General features: G+C 36.8%; 2 protein-coding genes across 5 annotated transcripts in view; one reads left to right on the top strand and one right to left on the bottom strand.

Moving 5' to 3' along the window:
* On the bottom strand, nucleotides 1-5337 carry LOC107722798 (UDP-N-acetylglucosamine--dolichyl-phosphate N-acetylglucosaminephosphotransferase-like). Of its 2 annotated transcripts, XM_016531278.1 has the most exons (9): nucleotides 4480-5337; nucleotides 4269-4389; nucleotides 3579-3792; nucleotides 3315-3461; nucleotides 2833-2917; nucleotides 2473-2661; nucleotides 2203-2290; nucleotides 1890-2045; nucleotides 1-521 (listed from the first exon to the last, which is right to left on the bottom strand). In XM_016531278.1, exons 1-9 carry the CDS (start codon nucleotides 4641-4643, stop codon nucleotides 456-458), a joined length of 1230 nt encoding a protein of 409 aa, XP_016386764.1. In that variant the 5' UTR covers nucleotides 4644-5337; the 3' UTR covers nucleotides 1-455. The 2 variants fall into 2 exon arrangements, with proteins under 2 accessions (XP_016386764.1, XP_016386763.1); XM_016531277.1 differs by lacking the exon at nucleotides 1-521 and having other exon boundaries at nucleotides 1894-2045; nucleotides 2183-2290.
* Nucleotides 5338-6639: 1302 nt separating this feature from the next.
* Nucleotides 6640-20746, top strand: part of LOC107722772 (C2 domain-containing protein 2-like) — a 27330-nt gene continuing 13223 nt past the window's right edge. For all 3 annotated transcript variants that reach the window (XM_016531240.1, XM_016531241.1, XM_016531238.1), the window contains exons 1-2: nucleotides 6640-6939; nucleotides 8625-9060. In XM_016531240.1, coding sequence (XP_016386726.1) covers nucleotides 8698-9060 — 363 coding nt within the window. In that variant the 5' untranslated portion in view covers nucleotides 6640-6939; nucleotides 8625-8697. The remainder of the gene's footprint in view (nucleotides 6940-8624; nucleotides 9061-20746) is intronic.

Genomic DNA, 20746 nt, shown 5'->3' with positions numbered 1-20746 from the left:
TTGTCATTGTTGGTTTATTCAAATGAGTCAAAGGCATAATATTAGATCTGACACAAAAAATATTACTGCATATATCAAGTAATCTTTCAGAAATGTTCTCAAAAATTTCACCAACTGCCTAAAATATCACTGAATGTAACATTTTCATATAATCCTTCAAAATAGAACCCTCTTTTCAGGTCAACCCAAATTATTGGAAATCTTTATGCAGACATTGTTCATTATCTACAAGGTTTTCATGTCCCAACGAGAATTAAGGGCATATGTATAGACTGTCCCTGCACATGCAGATGTATCAGACAGAGAAGCTGGAATACAGCGTGTCAAGATTCCATACTTTATATAGGACAGGCAGTATAGTAATCATTCTTACAACAATCAGTTTTGTTTCAGTATTTTGTGTTTTCTCCAGATGAAAGCAGCAGGTTGTAAAGTCTCTCAGGAGCTTCAGTGGTCTAGACGTCATAGAACAGACGCACAAGATGATACCGGATTCCAAACGCCATGGCACTCCCCAAGACCTGAGAAAGAAATATATTATTTCAATCCATCCAAACCTCAGTTTCCTTTGAAGAACCAGGATTTACACTATATTTGAAAACCTGCACACATGAGGTAGTCTAATTCTGAAATGTGATTTCAACACCTGGAAAGGTCATGTAAATTAATCAAATCTTAAAAAGACATGGGCATTTTTATAATGAATATACATTTTGCTAGTTATGCCAATCTCTAAAGTATTGTATCAGGTAGAAATTGTATAGACATAGAGAGAAAATCCCTACCTTTAAAATGGGAAAAGAGTGGAAACCCTGAAGAACATTCAACTCATAAAACTCTTTTTTTTAAATTGACAGAAACTAGGAGTGCGAGAACCACTGTCAGATAGGACTTATGATAATGATCAAAAAGATGCTTCCTCGTACATTAGCGAGGATGTAATGCCAAATATCACAACCTTCTTTATGGTTATTTCAATTCAAAGTTGTTTGAAACAATAGTTTAGCACATTAGCTCTCAACTCTGTAATAAATTCAAGGGATTCACCTGTATTAACAGCATGATTGCAGTCAGGTTTCTCTCATGGGTAGGACCCAGCACTTTTAGTACCAGGTTGATAAGGGTCATGTTGTTACACTCAATAAACTCATCATCTCCTTCCTGCCCTCTACGCACATCCAGGAGCCATAACATTTCTGCCACCTGCAGGATAAAAGAGGAAATCACATTCAAACACAGAGGGAATACCAAACAGGAAATGCTCCTGGCTCTTTTGTTGCAGAAGTAACATTCTTTTTAAACAAACATTCCTAAACCTATTTCTAATGATAAATACTTACAGTGGCATGTGTGTGTTTACCTCCAGAATAAGTTGTCCTAATTTGCCCAGGTCCTTCTGTTTGAACTTGGAGTAGCTCATGCCAAGCTTTCCCGTGTCAGACTGTAACCTGCATTAATCAGTTTTAGAGGTCAAGCTCTCATCTCACAACCATCTCATAACCAAAGAGTTTAACACTTTAAATGCCCACATATTAAATTAACTTTCAATGACTGTCAAAATAAATTCTACTGCAAATAAAAAGGAATCTTTGTTATAGCTTGATTTTAAAATGTTAGTGTAATAACCAACCTAGGCAGGCGATGTCTGGGACAGGGAATAATGTGAAACAGCTGAGGCAGAGAGTAAATGAAGTTGATGACTTGAGGGATGAAGAAAAGCAGCATGGTCTTACTGAAGTGGCCGAGTATCCCAACTACCGCAAACGTCATTCCAGCAAAGGTAATGCCAAATATCACAACCTTCTTTATGGTTATTTCAATTCAAAGTTGTTTGAAACAATAGTTTAGCACATTAGCTCTCAACTCTGTAATAAATTCAAGGGATTCACCTGTATTAACAGCATGATTGCAGTCAGGTTTCTCTCATGGGTAGGACCCAGCACTTTTAGTACCAGGTTGATAAGGGTCATGTTGTTACACTCAATAAACTCATCATCTCCTTCCTGCCCTCTACGCACATCCAGGAGCCATAACATTTCTGCCACCTGCAGGATAAAAGAGGAAATCACATTCAAACACAGAGGGAATACCAAACAGGAAATGCTCCTGGCTCTTTTGTTGCAGAAGTAACATTCTTTTTAAACAAACATTCCTAAACCTATTTCTAATGATAAATACTTACAGTGGCATGTGTGTGTTTACCTCCAGAATAAGTTGTCCTAATTTGCCCAGGTCCTTCTGTTTGAACTTGGAGTAGCTCATGCCAAGCTTTCCCGTGTCAGACTGTAACCTGCATTAATCAGTTTTAGAGGTCAAGCTCTCATCTCACAACCATCTCATAACCAAAGAGTTTAACACTTTAAATGCCCACATATTAAATTAACTTTCAATGACTGTCAAAATAAATTCTACTGCAAATAAAAAGGAATCTTTGTTATAGCTTGATTTTAAAATGTTAGTGTAATAACCAACCTAGGCAGGCGATGTCTGGGACAGGGAATAATGTGAAACAGCTGAGGCAGAGAGTAAATGAAGTTGATGACTTGAGGGATGAAGAAAAGCAGCATGGTCTTACTGAAGTGGCCGAGTATCCCAACTACCGCAAACGTCATTCCAGCAAAGTAACAGAAAGTGTCTCCCACAAACACAGAGGAAGGATACCTGATATGAGATATTCAAAGGTTTATTATTTATTCAAATACAGGAGTGGTTGAGGCTGAGATTATTAACAGCGCTGCTTGTCAAACTTAGTTTATAGAGTTCAGTGTTTAAATTGGCCTGTCTTAAACTAAAGTAAGTACAGATGATCAAATAGCAATAGTTTTAACAAACCAGTTGTGGTAGAAGAGGGCTAATGTGGTGAAGAAAAAGGGAATCATGAAGTACAAAGAGAAAACATGGTCATCCCTGTAGTCTCCTGAAAGAGAAACATCAAATAGAGATCAATTGAACAATGTAAGTTAGAGAATATAGCTAAAGACTTAAATAAAAATCAAGCAGTGTCAGAGAGGTTTAAAGAAATTTAGGATCATGTGACACTGAAGACTGCAGTAATGGCTTCTGAGAATTGAGTTTCGCCCATCACAGGAATAAATTACATTCAAAATACATTCAAATAAAAACAGTTATTTCACAATATTAATGTATTTAACTGATCAAATAAATAACACACTTTGTGAGCAATTATTTCAAACTTTTGAACAGTATTGTACATAGAAATTATATAAATTATGCATATTTTAAGAACTTACAAAGAAATGTGAATCTAGGTGGGAAATGAGCTAAAACAGGTTGAATATAAACCCTCCTCTCACCACTGAGCTCCAGTAAATTAAAGAGGATGATGGAGCCAGATATGAAGAGAGCTTGCCCTGACTCAATGCCATTGATACCAGCCAAGATGTTAATGGCATTTGTGCAGAACACAGCCAACATTCCCATATATACATAATACAGAATGCCTGAAACACAGTATATAAAAAATGCTTAGAATATCAACAATCATACGTATCAAACAAGAGGACAATGAAATCAACCCATATAGAGTGCCAGACATTTAAGCAGACTGTCAAACTCACCCAAGTCCAGATGCATCCCCAGCAGGACACGGAAAGGTTTGGGCACGACGATGACAGTGTTGCCAAAGTTAGTGAAGTAGACCATGAGTAGAGGCAGGGAGGCCATAGTGGGCAGCAGTAGCTTGTGTCTCCATCGTAGGTTCAGAACATCATCAGCAAAGCCCAGGAATATCATGCAGCAGATGGCCAACAAAGCACCAATCAGTTGCACAAACTACATGGACATATGCACAAATGCCACAGTTATGACTGCTATTTTATATTTGTATTTTTTTGTATCTTATGCTCCCTCAGGCTGCATTTATTTGATCAAAAATACAGTAAAAACAGCAATACTGTGAAATATTACTACATTTCTTATAAAATATGTGTTTTCTATTTATATAATATAATGTGATCAGTGACAGTCTTTAGTGTCACACGATCCTTCAGAAACCATTATAATATGCTAATTTGCTACTCATGAAACATTTCTTATTATAAACGCTGAAAAGAGTTGCGATTATTAATATTTTTGTGGATATATCATGATAAATCTTAAGCTTTTGTAACATTATAAATGTCTCTGCTGTCACTTTTAATTTAATGTATCCTTGCTGAATAAAAGTATTAAAAACTGAAACCAAACTTTTGAACAGTAGTGTAAGTAAAATGTGTGTATTATTTATGATTAGTGGATGATTTTGTCACCTCGTTGTGAGGGAACCGTTGACACGGCTCTCCCATGAAGCACTGGAGGAAGGGCACAGGGATGAAGAGGAAGAGAATGATGAGGAAGACTGTGCCACTGATAACACCTTGCGATTCAGGCCTGGTTAATAAGGGAAAGAGACAGGAGTTCATTTCAGGTACCAGACATCAAATTGCAATACATACTTTTGATGTAAAAATAACCACTTACACCTCTTTCTTTATGGTTTTATTTAGGTCCATGCCATAAAGTCTCGCAGATATGAAATGATCCTTAAAAGCAGGAATAAGCTTGACTGTTGCAATGCACCCAAGTGCAGACATACAACAGTTAATGATAAGAGGAAAAACAGGAATTGGAGACATCTTCTCCATGGACTAACACGATATTTAAATACAATATAGTGTATCTACTGTACTATATAACAGTTATATGTCGATGCATCTAGTTGAAAACAGCGTTCGCTTCCTGTCAGCAATTTTCAAAACTTTTATGTTGCACATCCATAGTGAAGCTGTCATTGGCTTAACATGTTTCTTCGAGGTTGACACAAATTGTATTACATTTCGAATACAGCTCTACACCACATAGCTGTATGAAATCGCGCGCATAAATGACAATATGCTTGTTTTCGAACCGACCGCACTGTTTTTTATACAAAAGTACTGAATCAATGAACGGCAGTTCATTGGCTTGATGATGACAGCCTGATTTTCATAAGGTCGGGTAAATTACAACCAATCGATAAAAAGAACTCTGCCCAAATAAGCACCGGTTCGGGTTATGAGTTACTAGTTACTCGTAAGCTTCTTTGGCGTCAAAACGTGATAGATATGTCAGTTTACTGTGCAGGTTTGGCTCTGATCTCATCACAAAATCCACGTCTACTTCCGTCAACATACTGTCTTCCGTCCGCCGACCGGTTACATTAAAAAAAACGTGCTTATTATACTCGCATAAGCTGTTGATACGACAAAAAAGCTTCGATGCGCAATACTGTTAAATACACGGTAGTGATAAGGCAGGTCTTTATCGGAGAAATACGTAAATATATTTGCTATCATCCTGGGTTCGGTCGAACCTTTGCAGACGTAACACAACCGGAAACAAAATGAACAGTACGGTAAAGGTCCCATTTTCTAATTTGCTACTGTAGCTTAAATTAACAATGTTGTGACAGGTATATGACTCTAATACTATAAATATGATTTTTTTTTTTTTTTAAGAAATACAAAATAATAACAACAACAGCAATAATATAATAATTATTTTTTTGGTTCTAAAAATATTATATTTAATATAACCATATATTTTAATATTTGCCTTAAGAATTGAATTATGCTCATTTAGTAAATGAATAAAGGCTGAAAATGGTATGCTGTAATATTATATTTGATTAAATATGTATTGCATATTTTGACAGTTTCTCATTCAAAACAAACATGCAAAAAGCATTATTACAAGAAGTCAGACAAGGCCTTGGAACAGGGATATGACAGTCATCATCATAGGTTATGCTCATTCTATTATAATATCAGTATAACAGCCCAACGTTTTTTGCAACAATGAACGTAACATTTACAAGCATAAAGCCAATACACAAAATATTATGAGACGGTTACAATACATGAAATTCTAAAAATGAATTAAAGCATATTTTATGATTTCATTAGTATTTTATAAACTTTTATATATGTTAGATAATTTTATAAGTAGAAGTTTTAAGTAGAGTTTTTGTAAAGAATTCATATATATATATATATATGTGTGTGTGTGATTATATATACCCTTAGTCTTATACCTTTTGTTCTTTAATATTTTGAATTGTTTTTAGCTTTATTCTTTGTTTTTCATTTAAATGTTAAGTTTTGAAATTTTGTTGTATGCATTTGTCATTTTTATTTAATTTCTTTATTTTTAAAATGTGTATAAGTAGTATTTATAAAGTTTTAGCATTTAGTTTTGGATGTTTTTAGTTGTTTTAATACTACAATTGATTATATATATATATATATATATATATATAAACATCTTTCTTGAAAATAAAAAGAAGGCATTCTTTTTATTATGAATGTAAGATTTTGCTAGGAATAGTAATAAAATTATTATATACTTAATATGAAGAGAGTCGCCGAAAAACACAATTTTGGCTAATACAGAAGTTGGCTATTACAAAATTAGAAAAATCAATACAAAACACAAAATGCGTGGATACTTGTATCTTCAAAGTGATGACAAAAGGAGCATAATAACCCTATGTTTATGACATAATGTAAATCCTCATGAACATCAGCGAGTGTGCGCGCAGTTTCGGCAGCTCAAGCAAGTGTGCGTGTCTCTTTAAATACGTGCAGCGTGTACGTGGTGTGTGTGTTTGTGTTGCTACACTATTTGACAGCTCGACCATTCTGTTCCTGCGCATTACCATTACAGACCATCCGACACCGACGGTGGGAGGGGGCACATTTTCTCTTGAGTTGACAGCACTGGATGTTATAAATGTGTGGGTTTATGTAGCACGCTAAAGATTCACGAAACGGAGGCCATGTACCGATCAACTCAGGTTTGATCGTAGAAGATGCTCGGACCGGTGCTGGAATTACGAAGACATGATGTAGCCATTGAGCTGGTGATCTGTAGCGTCCAAAGACGGTGTTTCTCATCTGATCGGTAATATTTCCTTTCTATTCTATACATTCGGCTTCATATGCGCGTACAGCATTTTTTGTTCATCGTAGGCGCGTTCCGAGTGAGCTGAACTGACTGAACTGAGTCAAATGCCCAAAAATGTTGTCTAGGTAGGCAGCTCACTAGGGTTTGAAATACAGCTTTTCGAATGGCGACCAGTGAGGGAGACGTAAACATGCATAATTTGATATGGATACCAGTATTAATTACAAGCTTAGATTAGCTGCCAAAAGAAGGGAATTGAAATGAATCGCTAGATGGGTCATCATGAGCCAGTTCGACGATGCAATGCAGCACTGACCCAGAACACAGCTGCTATCCTCGCTGCTGGACTGTCAGTAACGTGACAGAATCGGAACGGGTTTATTTGAGACAGACTTCACACAGGACTAGACTGTGCAACCGATCTGAGTTTTCTGGAAGAAGTTGTGCTCTTCTCCGGTTTCAGGACAGGCATTGAATGTCACACTTTCACCGAAATGCTTAGTCAGTTTGCTTAAATGCTTAAACTTTTAAGCACAGGTGGTAATACTAACACAAAACATTGTAAATCTTTTTGATAAGAACACGTCTTTGCAACCTTTGCAAAAAGGTTAATATGGTAACCGTAGTTTGGGCGCAAATGGTTAAAGTAGTAACTAGTCATTATATATATATATATATATATATACACACACACACACACACACACATACAGCACACTAAACAAATACAACAGCAATAACTGTGGTGGTGTGAAAACACCCTACATTTTTAGTTAAGTTGACCTAACTTCTGAATTGTTTGGTAGGAAAACATTGGACAAAAATATAATGTGTATGTAAATAGAAAAGAAATCATAGCTGATTTTCCCATCTGTGAATAAGCATGAATTTGACCTTTTGTTAAAGGCACAGCTCACCAAATATTGTACATTTTGTCATCATTTTCATGCTCGTGTTGTTGACTTTCTTCCTTCCTTGGAACACAAAAGAGAATGGCAATCTCAGATCATTTGCTATAGAAAGGGGCTATTCACATATGCGTTTTGCTTTCAACTGCACTGCTTTTCCATTGTTTTTCTATTTAAACATGCATTAAATGCACGTATTTGACCATAGTGAGTGGTGCTCAAGTTAAAAAAGTTCAACTTTTTTTTCTCAAGACCTTGCCTTTTTTTCTTTTCACTGCCCTGTATCTGTGTGTGAACCATCCCTGCTAATAGTGAGTCCCAAACATGCTGCTAATATCTCTTTTTGTAAAAGAAAAAAGTTCTTAGGGGCTGTTCACAAACATGTTTGTGATAATGCGCTAAAAGGATGTGTTTGACTGTTGTGCTCATGTCTCACGTCTTTTACTTGTAAATGCTGAAGTGAATAAAAGTGAGTTGAGTTGAGTTGAGATTTACAGTATCTCATGCATGATGGCATTATAAAACACGTCTCTGGACCGGTTTTTATTCTCTCCCCTGTCTTGCATCTCGCATTTTTAAAAGCAAAAAGCATTCTGTATGAATGGCCACTTATGGGTTTGGAACAACATGACCTTGAGTAAATGATGACAGAATTTTCATTTTGTCCAATGAGATGTTGTTAACATGTCGTGTCTTTGCTGCATGGCTGTATGTATATCCCTACATCCTGTCTTTTTCCACCCAATTTACTCTCCGCCGCTCTCCCTTTCCCCAGAGTTCCAACCTTCGTGAGTCAAGATTTTCAACCCCTCGTGAAAATGAGACTTAAGTGATCAGTGATTAAGGAGATGATGACTTTCCAGGACGTGAGCTGGCTGGTTCAGGTGGCGCTCTTCTGCGCCTCACTGCTGGTCGTACTAGCCTGGCTCGTTCAGTTCTCACTGGCATTGCTTCGCCCTAGGTGGTGCACGAGGGTTCAGGGCAAGAGGGAGACCCCATGGCAGCTGCCCTTGAGTCTCACCCACCAGACACTGACGGGTGGCGTGTGGGGTTCCCTTCTGAGGCTGAGGCTGGGGCGAGACGGGGCAGGGAGTGACACTGAGGCTGGCGTCAAAGGTCTTTTGTCCTCGCTTTTTGTGTTCAAGTCGTTCAGGGAGCACTGGCAGAGAGCTTGGGTGTGGGCGCTCAATGAACAGGCCTGCAGGCAAGGGGTGAGTATCAACTGGAGCAAAATTCAGTTTATTTTGAGACAATATGGTGGAGAAACATATGTAAGAGGTTTTGTATATACATACACATGTGTTTTCATTGCTCCATGCATGTTTATATGTGTGTAAGAGTATTTTTAGGCTATGCGAGTGTGTGTGGGCATAATATCATGGCCTGGCTACTTGTTAGTGAATGTGTGGGTGTGAGAGTGTCAGGGGATGCAGGTTCTTGTGTAACAACCATACACACTCTCTCTCTCCTCCCAGAAAATTTGCTCTGCAGTGAGTATTACACATGACAGGCCTCAGTATACCGTCTCCTCTGGGGCTTCTCTCATGGAACCAAATTTGCACTTATTTTTTCTTAGCTAATCAGTGTAAATGAGAGTGTTTGATGAGAGTAAATGAGAGTGTCTTAAACGCAAAGATTTTGCAGAACATGTGACACTCTTATTGCCTACGTGCACTAGTTTTATATTTAAGAGTCGCAAGCCGTGCACTTTCAACCCCGTTTCAAACTGACCCGTTAAACTGACAGATTACTTTTTCCGGTAACTGTACCACATCTGTTATTCTCATAGGCTTTGGCTGTATGCATGTTTTTATCCATATTGCTAGCATTCACATTTTGTGAAATGCTGAAATGAAAGAGCTTCTATCTATCCGAGCTATCTATCCGATGTAGATGTTAGTCAGCGAATTACCCCATACAAATTAATATGTAAAATGAATTTCTTAATTCGCTTGTACACAGAAAAGTGTCTTTTGTTTCATTGACTGTCCAATTTCTTTGTACAGTGTACATTTCCATTCAAAAGTTTGGGGTCAGTGAGGTTTTTTTTTTTTTTTCTTTTGAAGAAATTAATATTTTTATTCAGCAAAGACACATTAAATTGATCAAGTGACATTAAAGACTTTTATATTGTTACAAAAGATTTCTATTTCAAATAAATACTGTAAAAAGAATCCTAAAAAAAAAATTCCTAAAAAATATTAAGCAGAAAAAATGTTTTTAACATTAATAATGATCAGAAAAATGTACAGGTCCCAAATTTTTAACGGTAGTGTAAATAATTAAAATTTTTGATTCAACTTTTCTGGCAATATTACAAATAAATGTTACATTTCGTCAACGGTTCCTGACCACAGACCAAAAAATGTCTTTAGATTTACTCAAAAAGCTGTGTCTGAAAGCCCTGACTTACATTTATATTGTTACTAGGGCTGTCAGTCGATTAAAACGTTTAACCTAAGTAATTACATGATGTGTCTATTAATTAATTGCATATTAATTGCACATCAATCTGGCTGAGAAATTACCCACAAAAGATATTTTAAAGCCAGTATTGTTACATGAGAAAAGCTTGAAATAGATATTACAAAAAGTAGCTTTAGAAAGAAATTGTTCTTTTTTCATTTTCTTATTCATTTTTAATTTTTGGGGGAACTATCCCTTTGATTAGTTTTTTTATTAATAAGATTTTTTTATTTCTTATTTTCAGATTTTTTTTATTAAATTATTTTAATTATTAATTATTTTTTAAGAAATGATACTTGAAATAAGAACCTAACACTGCCAGTAGGTGGCAGTAAATGTCTTAATGAATAAGTAATTGATTGATTGATTGATTGATTGATTGATTGATTCATCCATGCATTCATTCAGGAATGAAGTAAATGGCTCTTTTTATGAATGGGCCATTGAATCATTGGTTCACCCGATTCATTCAAAACGTGGATTCATTCAGAAATTGTGTGTTGCTTGGAGACGCACAACAGTGGCTTTAATAGGTAATATTTGCATTGGCAAAACTGAGCAAAAACAGACAATGTTGTGTCTAAAATATAGCACAATATTACGTTTTTATTTATAGAACTGTTGTATAAAATCAATATCACATTTGCACTTGTGCTATTTGGGACAAAAACAGCACTCGTGTGATATTGCACTCGTTGCTCATGTGATATTGCTTATGATATAAATATAACACAAAAATTCATACAGGGGCATTTTTGCATCAATCTCTCGAAATTGAAGGGCATATAACTGCATTCTATAGGCTCCATCACGCAGTGAGTTGTTGACCCGCATTATGTTCATCACCAATCAACTGTATAGCTGTGTTCGGCATGAAGCGGCACTGCGCAGATTGATTGTTGCATGACATCAAAGTACCATGAGAGCGGTTAATGAGCAGACGGCTCCATATGTTTTTGAATTGCTCTCGCAGTACAGATGTCAAACACCAATCGATCTTTGCAGCTCACTTCTAGCCGAACACACTTTATGGAATATAAGATGACGTACATAGGTCTAGGGTGTGGCGGGTGCGTTAATTGCGTGAAAAATTTTAACACGTTATTTTCTTACATAACTAATTAATTAGATTAACGTGTTAAATCCACAGCCCTAATTATTACATTACTTAAATGATTAACTATAGTACAGCAGTATTATAACCTTTATTTATGTTGACTATTTTTTTGTGATCAGCTCATTATCTCATGGCCAATCAGATACTCTGCAGTTCCACAATCAATTCTACATATGTATATTACTCTAATTATAAGAAAAACCACACAGATCACACAACTGGGTTAAAGGTCTCTTTAAAAACTGGTTTCCTCTGTAGCCCTTCGTCTGGTTAAGAGTGTGTTTGAGGGCTGGTGAGTTGTGTAAAGGTCTCCTCTCCTATATTTAACTCTTAACTGTATTTGATCTGCGTCTGTATCAAAGCTCAGTTTGCCCGGTAGGTGTACTTAGAAAAAACGAACAATGTCCATCCATCCCCTCTCTAGTCACTTTTCTCAGTGAGGTCAGGCTGAATCGTGAAAAAATGCTTTTACTTGAAGTCTTTGAAGATCAGTTCATCAGAGGACTCGCCATCATTCTAAGCGATGGCTATCTGTATATTTAGTCTGATGCCTCTGAGATATGATCAGAATGTAGAAATGGCATTTTCACCCAATAGGCAGTTATGGTTGGGATTTAGAGCAAATGCGAGCCTTCAAGGGATTTAAACTTCAATACAGTGAACTTTGCTCCGGCACCTGAGCTATACAGAGGAAAATCCTTCCGTCTCATTTCCTTACCGAGGTCTCCAGCCGATAGTTGTGCCAGTTCAGCAACCTAGTTATTTTCTCAGGTTTTCAAAGTGGGGGGAGGGAACGCTACAGAATGCAGTTATGCAATTGCTGTCCCTTTATCTTAAATTTCTTCACAGTCAGTTGGTTTCTCTGGGAAAAGAGAGGAGGCTGAGGCTAATAAATAACCATGAATTAGTTAGCTGTTTAATTTAAGTGCATTTTGGCTGTGTGCCGTAACTGCAGCTCTGATTGTAATGCGGTCAGCTGTTCCAAAAAGCAACTTAGCACTGCGAAGTGCAACGATTCTGCAGACTCTGTATGTGGGGGTATCAGGGACTCCTGAAGTAAGGACTTTTGCTAATGAATGTCTTTACCGTTAAGAATCCCCACTTGGGAGTGAGTCACAGGAGTTGATGTGATGTCAAATTTTTTCTGTGTGAGATTTTTTGATTTAAAGAGTAAATTCATGCCATTTTTTTTTTCAATGGAATTGGCACAGGGTATGACTAGCATGGTTCTGTTCTTGATTTTTCAGTATTTGCATTTGAAAACTCTTTATTTGAGGTTTCATTATGATGTTATGGATGGTGCGGCCTTCATTATAAATAGTTTCATGACTGTTTTCTAAACATACAGGTTATATTGGTGGAATGATAGTTTCGGGAAAACATGTAAACATACAGGTTATATTGGTGCAATATGTGCTGTTGTGTGAATCGAGCTAATTAAAACTAGGAGTGTTATGTTTTTGTCATATAGTTCTTCCCAAAGTTCGTCAGACTATATCATCGAAAATTTGCATTGTTGATCAACAGAATGCTGCTTGGTTTGAAAGTGACTTCTGTGTGAGCGGTGCTTCATGCATTACTACACTACTGACATTGGAAAAGGGACCTTTATTGCTTGCGAAATTTCGCTGTACTGTGACTTTGTGCCTTTTAATACAGGATATTTACCAGACGTCTTTCCAAACCCTCTATTGCATCTGTTTTCAACATCTGTTCTTCTCCAAAAACCCTTCACACAGTAGCAAACTGTTGAATTCAGTTCAACTCCTATACATTTTCTTTCAATTAAACAAAGCAGTGGACCGTAAAGTAAGAGTTTCAAAGCTGAGCTGTATAGAAAAGACAGTCATCCTCTGTTTGTCCTTCTCCATTTTAATGATTTTACCTTTTATGAAAGGAAACCATTTTATGTTTCTCTGTTCATCCAATAGCTTTAACGTCTGTGATAATAATGTAGGAGGAAGGAGGGTTGGTTAACAAAGGGGAGACAGTTAACTGGCTCCAGTGAAAAGTGGTCAGGGAATGGAACAACTTTGAATTTAAAGACCTTTTAGATGATTGGACCTTCATTAGCAAGAAAAGGGATGAAGGTGTCAGTGTTCAACTTGACCTATCAGTTTAATCTGCAATAACTGGATCTTCTGTGGGAATTTATAGTCCCGTGAAATGTTCGTCACATGACTCTCCCTTAGAGGTGACCTCCGTGTGCTAGTTAAATATTCCTTTGTTAGATTGGGCTTTGGGGAGAAGTTCCCATTTTGGAAGCTTTGATTTAGAATCTTGTCTCCAAGCAGACGGGATATTTGCTCTTTGAGCATGCCTGGTCATTGACACCCCAATCCACTCATATCAAGTTCTTCTGACCTGAAAAACCTGCCAGAGGGGTTGTTTCAGTGCTTGTGAGGTGTTTTTTGTGTATGTGCAAGATCAGAACGAGAGCAAAAGAGATCGAGCAACTTTTGAAGAAGTCATCTGTTGACATGGCAACATGAAAACAAACACCATGGTTCCAGCCCTAGCCATGGCGACCACCTCTCAAGGAGAAAAGAGAATCAAAAAGTCTCTCATTCTATATTTCTACCTGTTAAGCATTCCAGCTGTTTGTGCTTATTCATCTAATAATTATGGAATTAATAACAAATTATTAATTATTTACAGTAACACAACTATGCTGTAAATATGTATCTAACCCTGTAAGGCATGACATATGAAATAATAATAGAAAAATCTAATTTTTTATAATAGCGCAGTTTATTTAACCTTTAGACAACATTTTTTAAAGCAAATAAGTTTGTATATGTATTTGTTTAGTATATGATACGTCATATTTTAAGGCCAATAATATTATTATACAGGAGAAAAATGGAGCTCATACTCGAGGTGAAAAAAACACCTCAATTTTATTCAGAGTTCCAAACTGAGCAAAAATATGCAATTTGGTGCAGTTGCTGATATTTAGCAAAAAAGTAAGATGAAATTCTGATAGATTGTAATGTAATTCACTGAGATTTTTTTTAACAATAGAGCAGCTGCTTAAAGAAGGGAGAAAAAGTCTGATTCGGGGCTCGATGCATATGTGTTTGTGGTTGCCTGAGGCATTGAGATAGAAGTGCATGTAGCACTTATTCATCAAGATGGAACTTTGCAACTTTTTAATTATAATCGTTAATATGAAGCTCTCCTGATAACTTCCTACTGGAAGGATTAACCAGGCATTGACCATTGGTTAATTTCCTCTGCATGCGGTGGGATTTTAATCTGATTATCGGTTCGCTGACTGTTACAGAGAGAGTGGGATTGATGTTGGACTGTCTATAAGGGAAGGATTATAAGGAGGATGATGTATAAAGGATGTGATTGTGTTGATCAGTTTTGACACTCCAGTGTGTGAATCTGGGTTGAACTTGTGTTGAGTAACTTGCTTTGGGTGTATCTGTTTCTATAGGAATCAACCTAGGTGGCAGAGGCCTAAAAAACAAGTAAACAAATGGATTGATATTACTCTACAGGCACCTTGAGAAACCTTGATGTCAGTGTGCAGTGGCAGTGGGAATAAAAAGTTGCTTGCTGCAATTCTGGTCATATTTGGTTGGTTTCGGTTTCAGGCTGCATTTCTATAATGTGTGAGGACTGCTGAGAGGCTTTATCCTTCGTTCGTTCTTTACTCTTTCTTTCTCACCAAACACACTCACACACACATAAACTCCCTCTAGTAATCCAGGGATTTGGCTGGGGGGGATCTGCACAGCTGTGGCAATATGTGGCAATAACAATAGAAGGACATCCCTTGAGATTGTTCACACACACACACACACACACACACACACACACTTAAGTACACTACTTGCTAATAAACATGGTATAAAAAGCACACAGCTCTTTGATGTAAAATAACTTGAATAACTCCCTCTCTTTCAGACAGTGAGAGTATATGGCATATTATTAAGATCTTGGTAGTTAGTACACTCTTGAGTGCCTGGGGAAAGTTAACTTTGCTTTGATTTTCTCCTGTCGTGTGTGAATGTACACCCTGAATATTGTCTTAATATAATAAGACGCATACAGACCAGCTATCTAAAGTCCGGAGGTCAAATTTTACTTTGTCTTAATTTACAACTCTGCACTAATCCTAAAGTTTGGGGTCAGTAGGATTTTTCTTTTTAAATAAATAGATTTATTTTTTTCAGCATGGATTCATTCAATTGACCAAAAGTGACAGTAAACACTTTCTATTCCGCAAAGAATCCTGAATAAATCATGGTTTCGACAAACTATTAAGGAGCATAACTTCTTTTCAACATTGATAATGATTGAAATGTTTCTTGAGAACGAAATCAGCATATATTAATGATTTTGAAGGATCATGTAGCACTGAAGACTGGAGTAATGGCTGCTGAAAACTGAACAAAATTGTCATCACTGGGATTATTACATTCTAAAATATATTAAAAAGAAATTACAATTGAATATATATTAACATTGAAAACAGTTATTTTAAATTGTAATAATATTTCATTATATTACTGTTCTACTATATAAATAAAAATCTTACAGACCCCAAACTTTTGAACAGTAGTGTACCTGTATCCATGCACAGTGGTCTATTTCATTGAGTCTTAAGAATGCATGTTGAACACGGTCTTCAAATGGTCATCACGTGGTCATTAAAGAAGGCATGGCACATGTGGTCTATGCAGAGAGCTGCTACATATAGATCTGTCCAAAAGTTCAGATCTTCTGGCTTATTGTCTTCAAGACCAACTATTTTTAAAATGTAAATAAAAAACAGAATAAACGTTTGATTAATCACTTGGCTGAGATTGAGTTTTTTCATGTCTCTTGCTCTGTGTGTGTGTGGGTGTGTGGGTGGCATCTGTGCATATGATGGAATGGTAGGATGGCACATTATCATGCCTGCAGTTCACAGAATAGCACACTGTCTGCACATGCACACACAGAGCTCAAGGTCAAACTAGTCTGTTTATTTCTGTCTTGCTATCATCCTTCTCTTTTCTTGGTGGACAGACTTGAAAATAAGCACTGAATATAATTACCATTTGTGGTATTTCCATGATTCAGAATGCAAATAAAACAAGTGCCCTTTTTGTTTGTGCTGGTTTTCTCATTAATTCTGATGAATGTAAGAATCAGGTAAGCCTCACCTTGCTTCACTTTGGCTTATGAATAATCTACAGAGCAGCAAACCCTACATACTAAAAAAATGTTGCGATCGACACTAAAGGAATATTAGTCCAAAGATTGTGCATCACCGTGGCCCTCTATTGTCCTTTATTTTGAAATGGCATTGCACTGCCTTAAGTTGTTGGCACCCAGTGATTTAGATTTGCCCCAAGGAATTTTTGGATCCTTAGTTTTGACATCAAGTTGCGTCATGGTGCCTAAAGAAGGATATTTTGGTTGGTTCAAATGGTTGTTGTGGTGTGTTTGAAAAGTCCAGAGGGGATCAAGACAGGGTGGCTCAAAGTCAAAGTGACATTATACTAATGTGTGTAGGAACAAACGCCACCATCCACATACTGTCTCACATATTCCCTCTCTTGATGTGACAAGCACACACACACACACACACACACACACCAATGAACTAACCAATTCAACTAACGCCAATGAACTAACGTAACCATGTTCTCTATAGCAGGGGTCTTAAGCTCAAATTACCTGAAGCTCACTAGACAGGCGGTGTTCTCTATTGGAGTTGCTTGAACAGCTGAACAGTGGTTTTACGACCATTTATTTTAGCTGTGTACAATTACTAGCACAATTGTACTCATGACATATAGACTTATGTCTTACTTATAAGTGCAACAGTTCCGAAAGTAAAAATCCTATTTATGTTCTTCATACGGGAATTGGTTTCTAATGATTTTTTTTAACAATAAATTGTGTTCTATCATTAGAATTGGTTAAATTATGGTTACCAGGGTTGGACTTTGATTTTGGGGCCCTAAACAAATTCCATGTATGGGGCCCAAACACACCAGCTATGTGCTTGTTGCTCCCAACAAGGAAAGCACACAAGAAAATCGTTTTGAGAAATCAAGATGAATAAAATCATGACACAAAACACAAGACCTATAAACCTCAAAAGTGTGGCATTTACCAGCAGGCCCGGTTCCAGAATAAAAACACTGAGGGTGCTTCTGAAATTAGTGAAGTTACTTTAGCCTTAAATAATGTATATCATATTTTTGTCCTTTCCATTGTAATTTCATAAGTGAGTCCCGCATTTATATGCGGCTGTCATTCCCGACACTGTGTGTGCATGACCATCATAGCAGCATGAAAAACAAGGCTTTTATTCAAAATCTTAATGGAATATATATACTATAAAGTGCGCAAAGAGCGCTAATCACTAGAACGCTGTCACTCACTTGTGATCTTAAGTTCCATTATTATCAATGAAGCTCTCTACACCACACAATGAATCTCTTATTTACATCATGTCTACACTTTGTTACAATGAGAGGATTTGCAAGCATGTATAACTCGGCATTGAACAAAATACAAATACACACTGGAGAGTTTTGTACCCTGACGGATACTTCACCAGTGTGAAAATTATGATATTGAGGCAATTAAAAAAATATATATATTTTTTTTTCAATCATTTTCTAGATAAAATCAAACATTGCCCAACACTCCGACCTGTCAGACCAGAGTTGCACCCCTGAACACAGTTAATGCACACATGCCATTTCCTGCATATCAGTTATTAGTCTTGTCTGTTGTCTCAAACATGCATTCTGCATGATCTTTATAAGTTTGACTTGTGTTGAAAATGCAAACTGACGTGGCTAAAGTGGAATGTGTGGTGATTTGGAAATGCTTTAAAATGCTTGACTGTGCCCTATGGGGGTGGATGGGTCTTGTATTTTTTTTTCTTTATGAATGCTGATTTCACTGATGGAACCTGAACAAACTGCTGATGCAGAGGACAGAACAAGCTTTTTCCTCTGTGCTGTAGTTGTATGTGCAGTATTTTCCCCTAGTAACTAAATTTTCAGTGCTCTTGCAGTTATGTAAAAATAAATCAAAACCTCAACACTATTTTGGAGATTTGATGTGCAAAAGAAAGTATCCCCAACTTAACAGAGTGCTAATGTTCTTATTCAGGCCCTCCCTGGTCTCGGTGCACGTCTGTTTGTAGTGGGTAATAGCCAGTGTCAAACGTGTGGATCACCTCATTATGTTGTGGATGAGCACAGATGATCATGCAAATGTGTGATGTAAATGACAAGTATTGTGGTGATTCTTTGCTGAGGAGAGAATTAGAAGGACATGTAGTAATGTAAACCCATCAGCTTCTACAACAACACACATTTGAGTCGGATTGCTTTTGTTGTTCTTCTCAGTGTATCACACTCCATAAAAAACGAATCATGGTGACTGACATTTAAGCATGCGATATTAGGGAAAATCATCATAAATAAGACTATATTGAAATAATAGTAGTTGTTATAGATAACAGTTATATTGAATGTTATGTCAAACAACATCATGCAACTGAAGTAAGGTGTCTCTTTTAACAAGAGTTAAACCTTTCTGTAGATCATGTACACAAATGACCAAGTGTTGCCTGTATGAACACACTAACATACACATCGTCATGCTTGTGTATCTGTGTAGGATGAAGAGCGGTGTATGAAATAAAGAACATATGCCAGTACGGTAGGGGATTTGTGTTTTCTCTTCCTCCTCTCCAAGAGCTCAGAGGCTGAGCCAGTAAATGCTACCCAGTCAAAAATGTCCTCTCGTCCCATTGGTTGAGCTACAAAGAGAGAGAGAAAACCTAAGTCAGTTATACCGAGCTCCTCTAATTTCATAGCTCTGAGGTACTTAAATTCTTACTCTCTGAGATTTACATTTGTCTTTACTCTCTGTGAGTATTTACTTCTTATTAATTTTGCATTGAAATGAATTGTAACCCTTTAAATCAAGCGATTTGCTCCTATGAGAATATACTTTCACATTAATGGCCTAAAGACAAGTAGTTACACAACTGTTACATACCAAGAGTTTGGTATGTTGTCGGACAAAATCCATCCATCTTTCATTCATGAATGGAAGCTAAATCCGCCATTATTTTATGCTTTCACTTTCCGTGTGTTCATTCAAACTAACAGATTTTTCTTTTTTCCCCCTTTTTAGATAGAGGGCACATTTAAACTGCCTTAGAACCATTTACCCATGCCTTCATTCTTTATTTTTATAACTGCTTTTAACATGCTGTTTATGTATAGCTTGTTTTACCCTTGTCCCAAATCCATATCATAAATATGAAAATCCATCATATAAATATGAATACATTAAATGTTTAATACGTTAAAAAAATGATAACCTAATCACAGATTTTCAATGTTTACTGTGCAAAAATGATTGATTATTAATTTTTACACAAATTACTACAGTCCTTCAGTTACACTTCTAATAGTGTACTGCAGGAATGAGTGCTAAGAATTGGAAATGAGCATTTTTGAACTTTCCGTTCTATAGTCCTGAAGTCAGTTGGGTTTTTTTGAATGGGTTTTTGGCTAAATGTCTGAAATAAGTTTTGTTAACAAGCTCAAGATATTTTCACGTTTTATTCCATAAATAGGTGGTTACTAACAAGTGGTTAAATTGGACTACTGCAGAGTTTGTCAGGGATATTAAAACTTCATCACACTAAACAGGAAATCTCAATTACTAACCAGTATGACTTTACGGCCTCTTTGTTAACGGTCTTGCAAACTATTATAACTTTCAACTTAAAACAAGATTTAAAATAAATATTTATGGAGTTGTTGGAAGGTTAAAGGGTTACTCCACCCCGAAATGAACATTTTGTCATTAATCACTTACCCCCATGTCGTTCCAAACCCGTAAAAGCTTCGTTCGTCTTCGGAACACAATTTAAGATATTTTGGATGAAAACCGGGAGGCTTGTGACTGTCCGATTGACTGCCGAGTAAATTACTCTGTCAAGGTCCAGAAAAGTATGAAAGACATTGTCAGAATAGTCCATCTGCCATCAGTGGTTCAACCGTAACGTTATGAAGGGACGAGAATACTTTTTGTATGTGAAGAAAACAAAAATAACGACTTTATTCAACCCTCCGCATCACCGTAGCGCCATTTTGGAGAATATCCGCTGAACGCAAGCAGCGTACGCTATTCTGTGTCAGCCGCAACACAAGGTTATGTTTTCTACGTGTATTTACACTTTGATTTGAACGAAAACAGTGCACCTGTGCAGCACGGCTGACACAGAATAGCATACGCTGCTTACGTTCAGCGGATATTCTCCAAAATGG

Source organism: Sinocyclocheilus rhinocerous, unplaced genomic scaffold (assembly GCF_001515625.1).
Source record: "Sinocyclocheilus rhinocerous isolate Xijiao unplaced genomic scaffold, SAMN03320098_v1.1 scaffold544, whole genome shotgun sequence".
Lineage (NCBI taxonomy): Eukaryota > Metazoa > Chordata > Actinopteri > Cypriniformes > Cyprinidae > Sinocyclocheilus > Sinocyclocheilus rhinocerous.
The sequence above is the reverse complement of the archived record's forward strand: the minus strand, read 5'-3'. Positions and strand labels throughout refer to the sequence as shown.

Coding starts and splice junctions, on each gene's coding strand:
- LOC107722798 (XM_016531278.1), bottom strand. CDS start 4,643: ATGGAGAAGATGTCTCCAATTCCTGTTTTTCCTCTTATCATTAACTGT. Junction 3,793..4,268: donor AACGGTTCCCTCACAACGAG/GTGACAAAATCA, acceptor ATGTCCATGTAG/TTTGTGCAACTGATTGGTGC. Junction 2,291..2,472: donor CCCAGACATCGCCTGCCTAG/GTTGGTTATTAC, acceptor TGATTAATGCAG/GTTACAGTCTGACACGGGAA.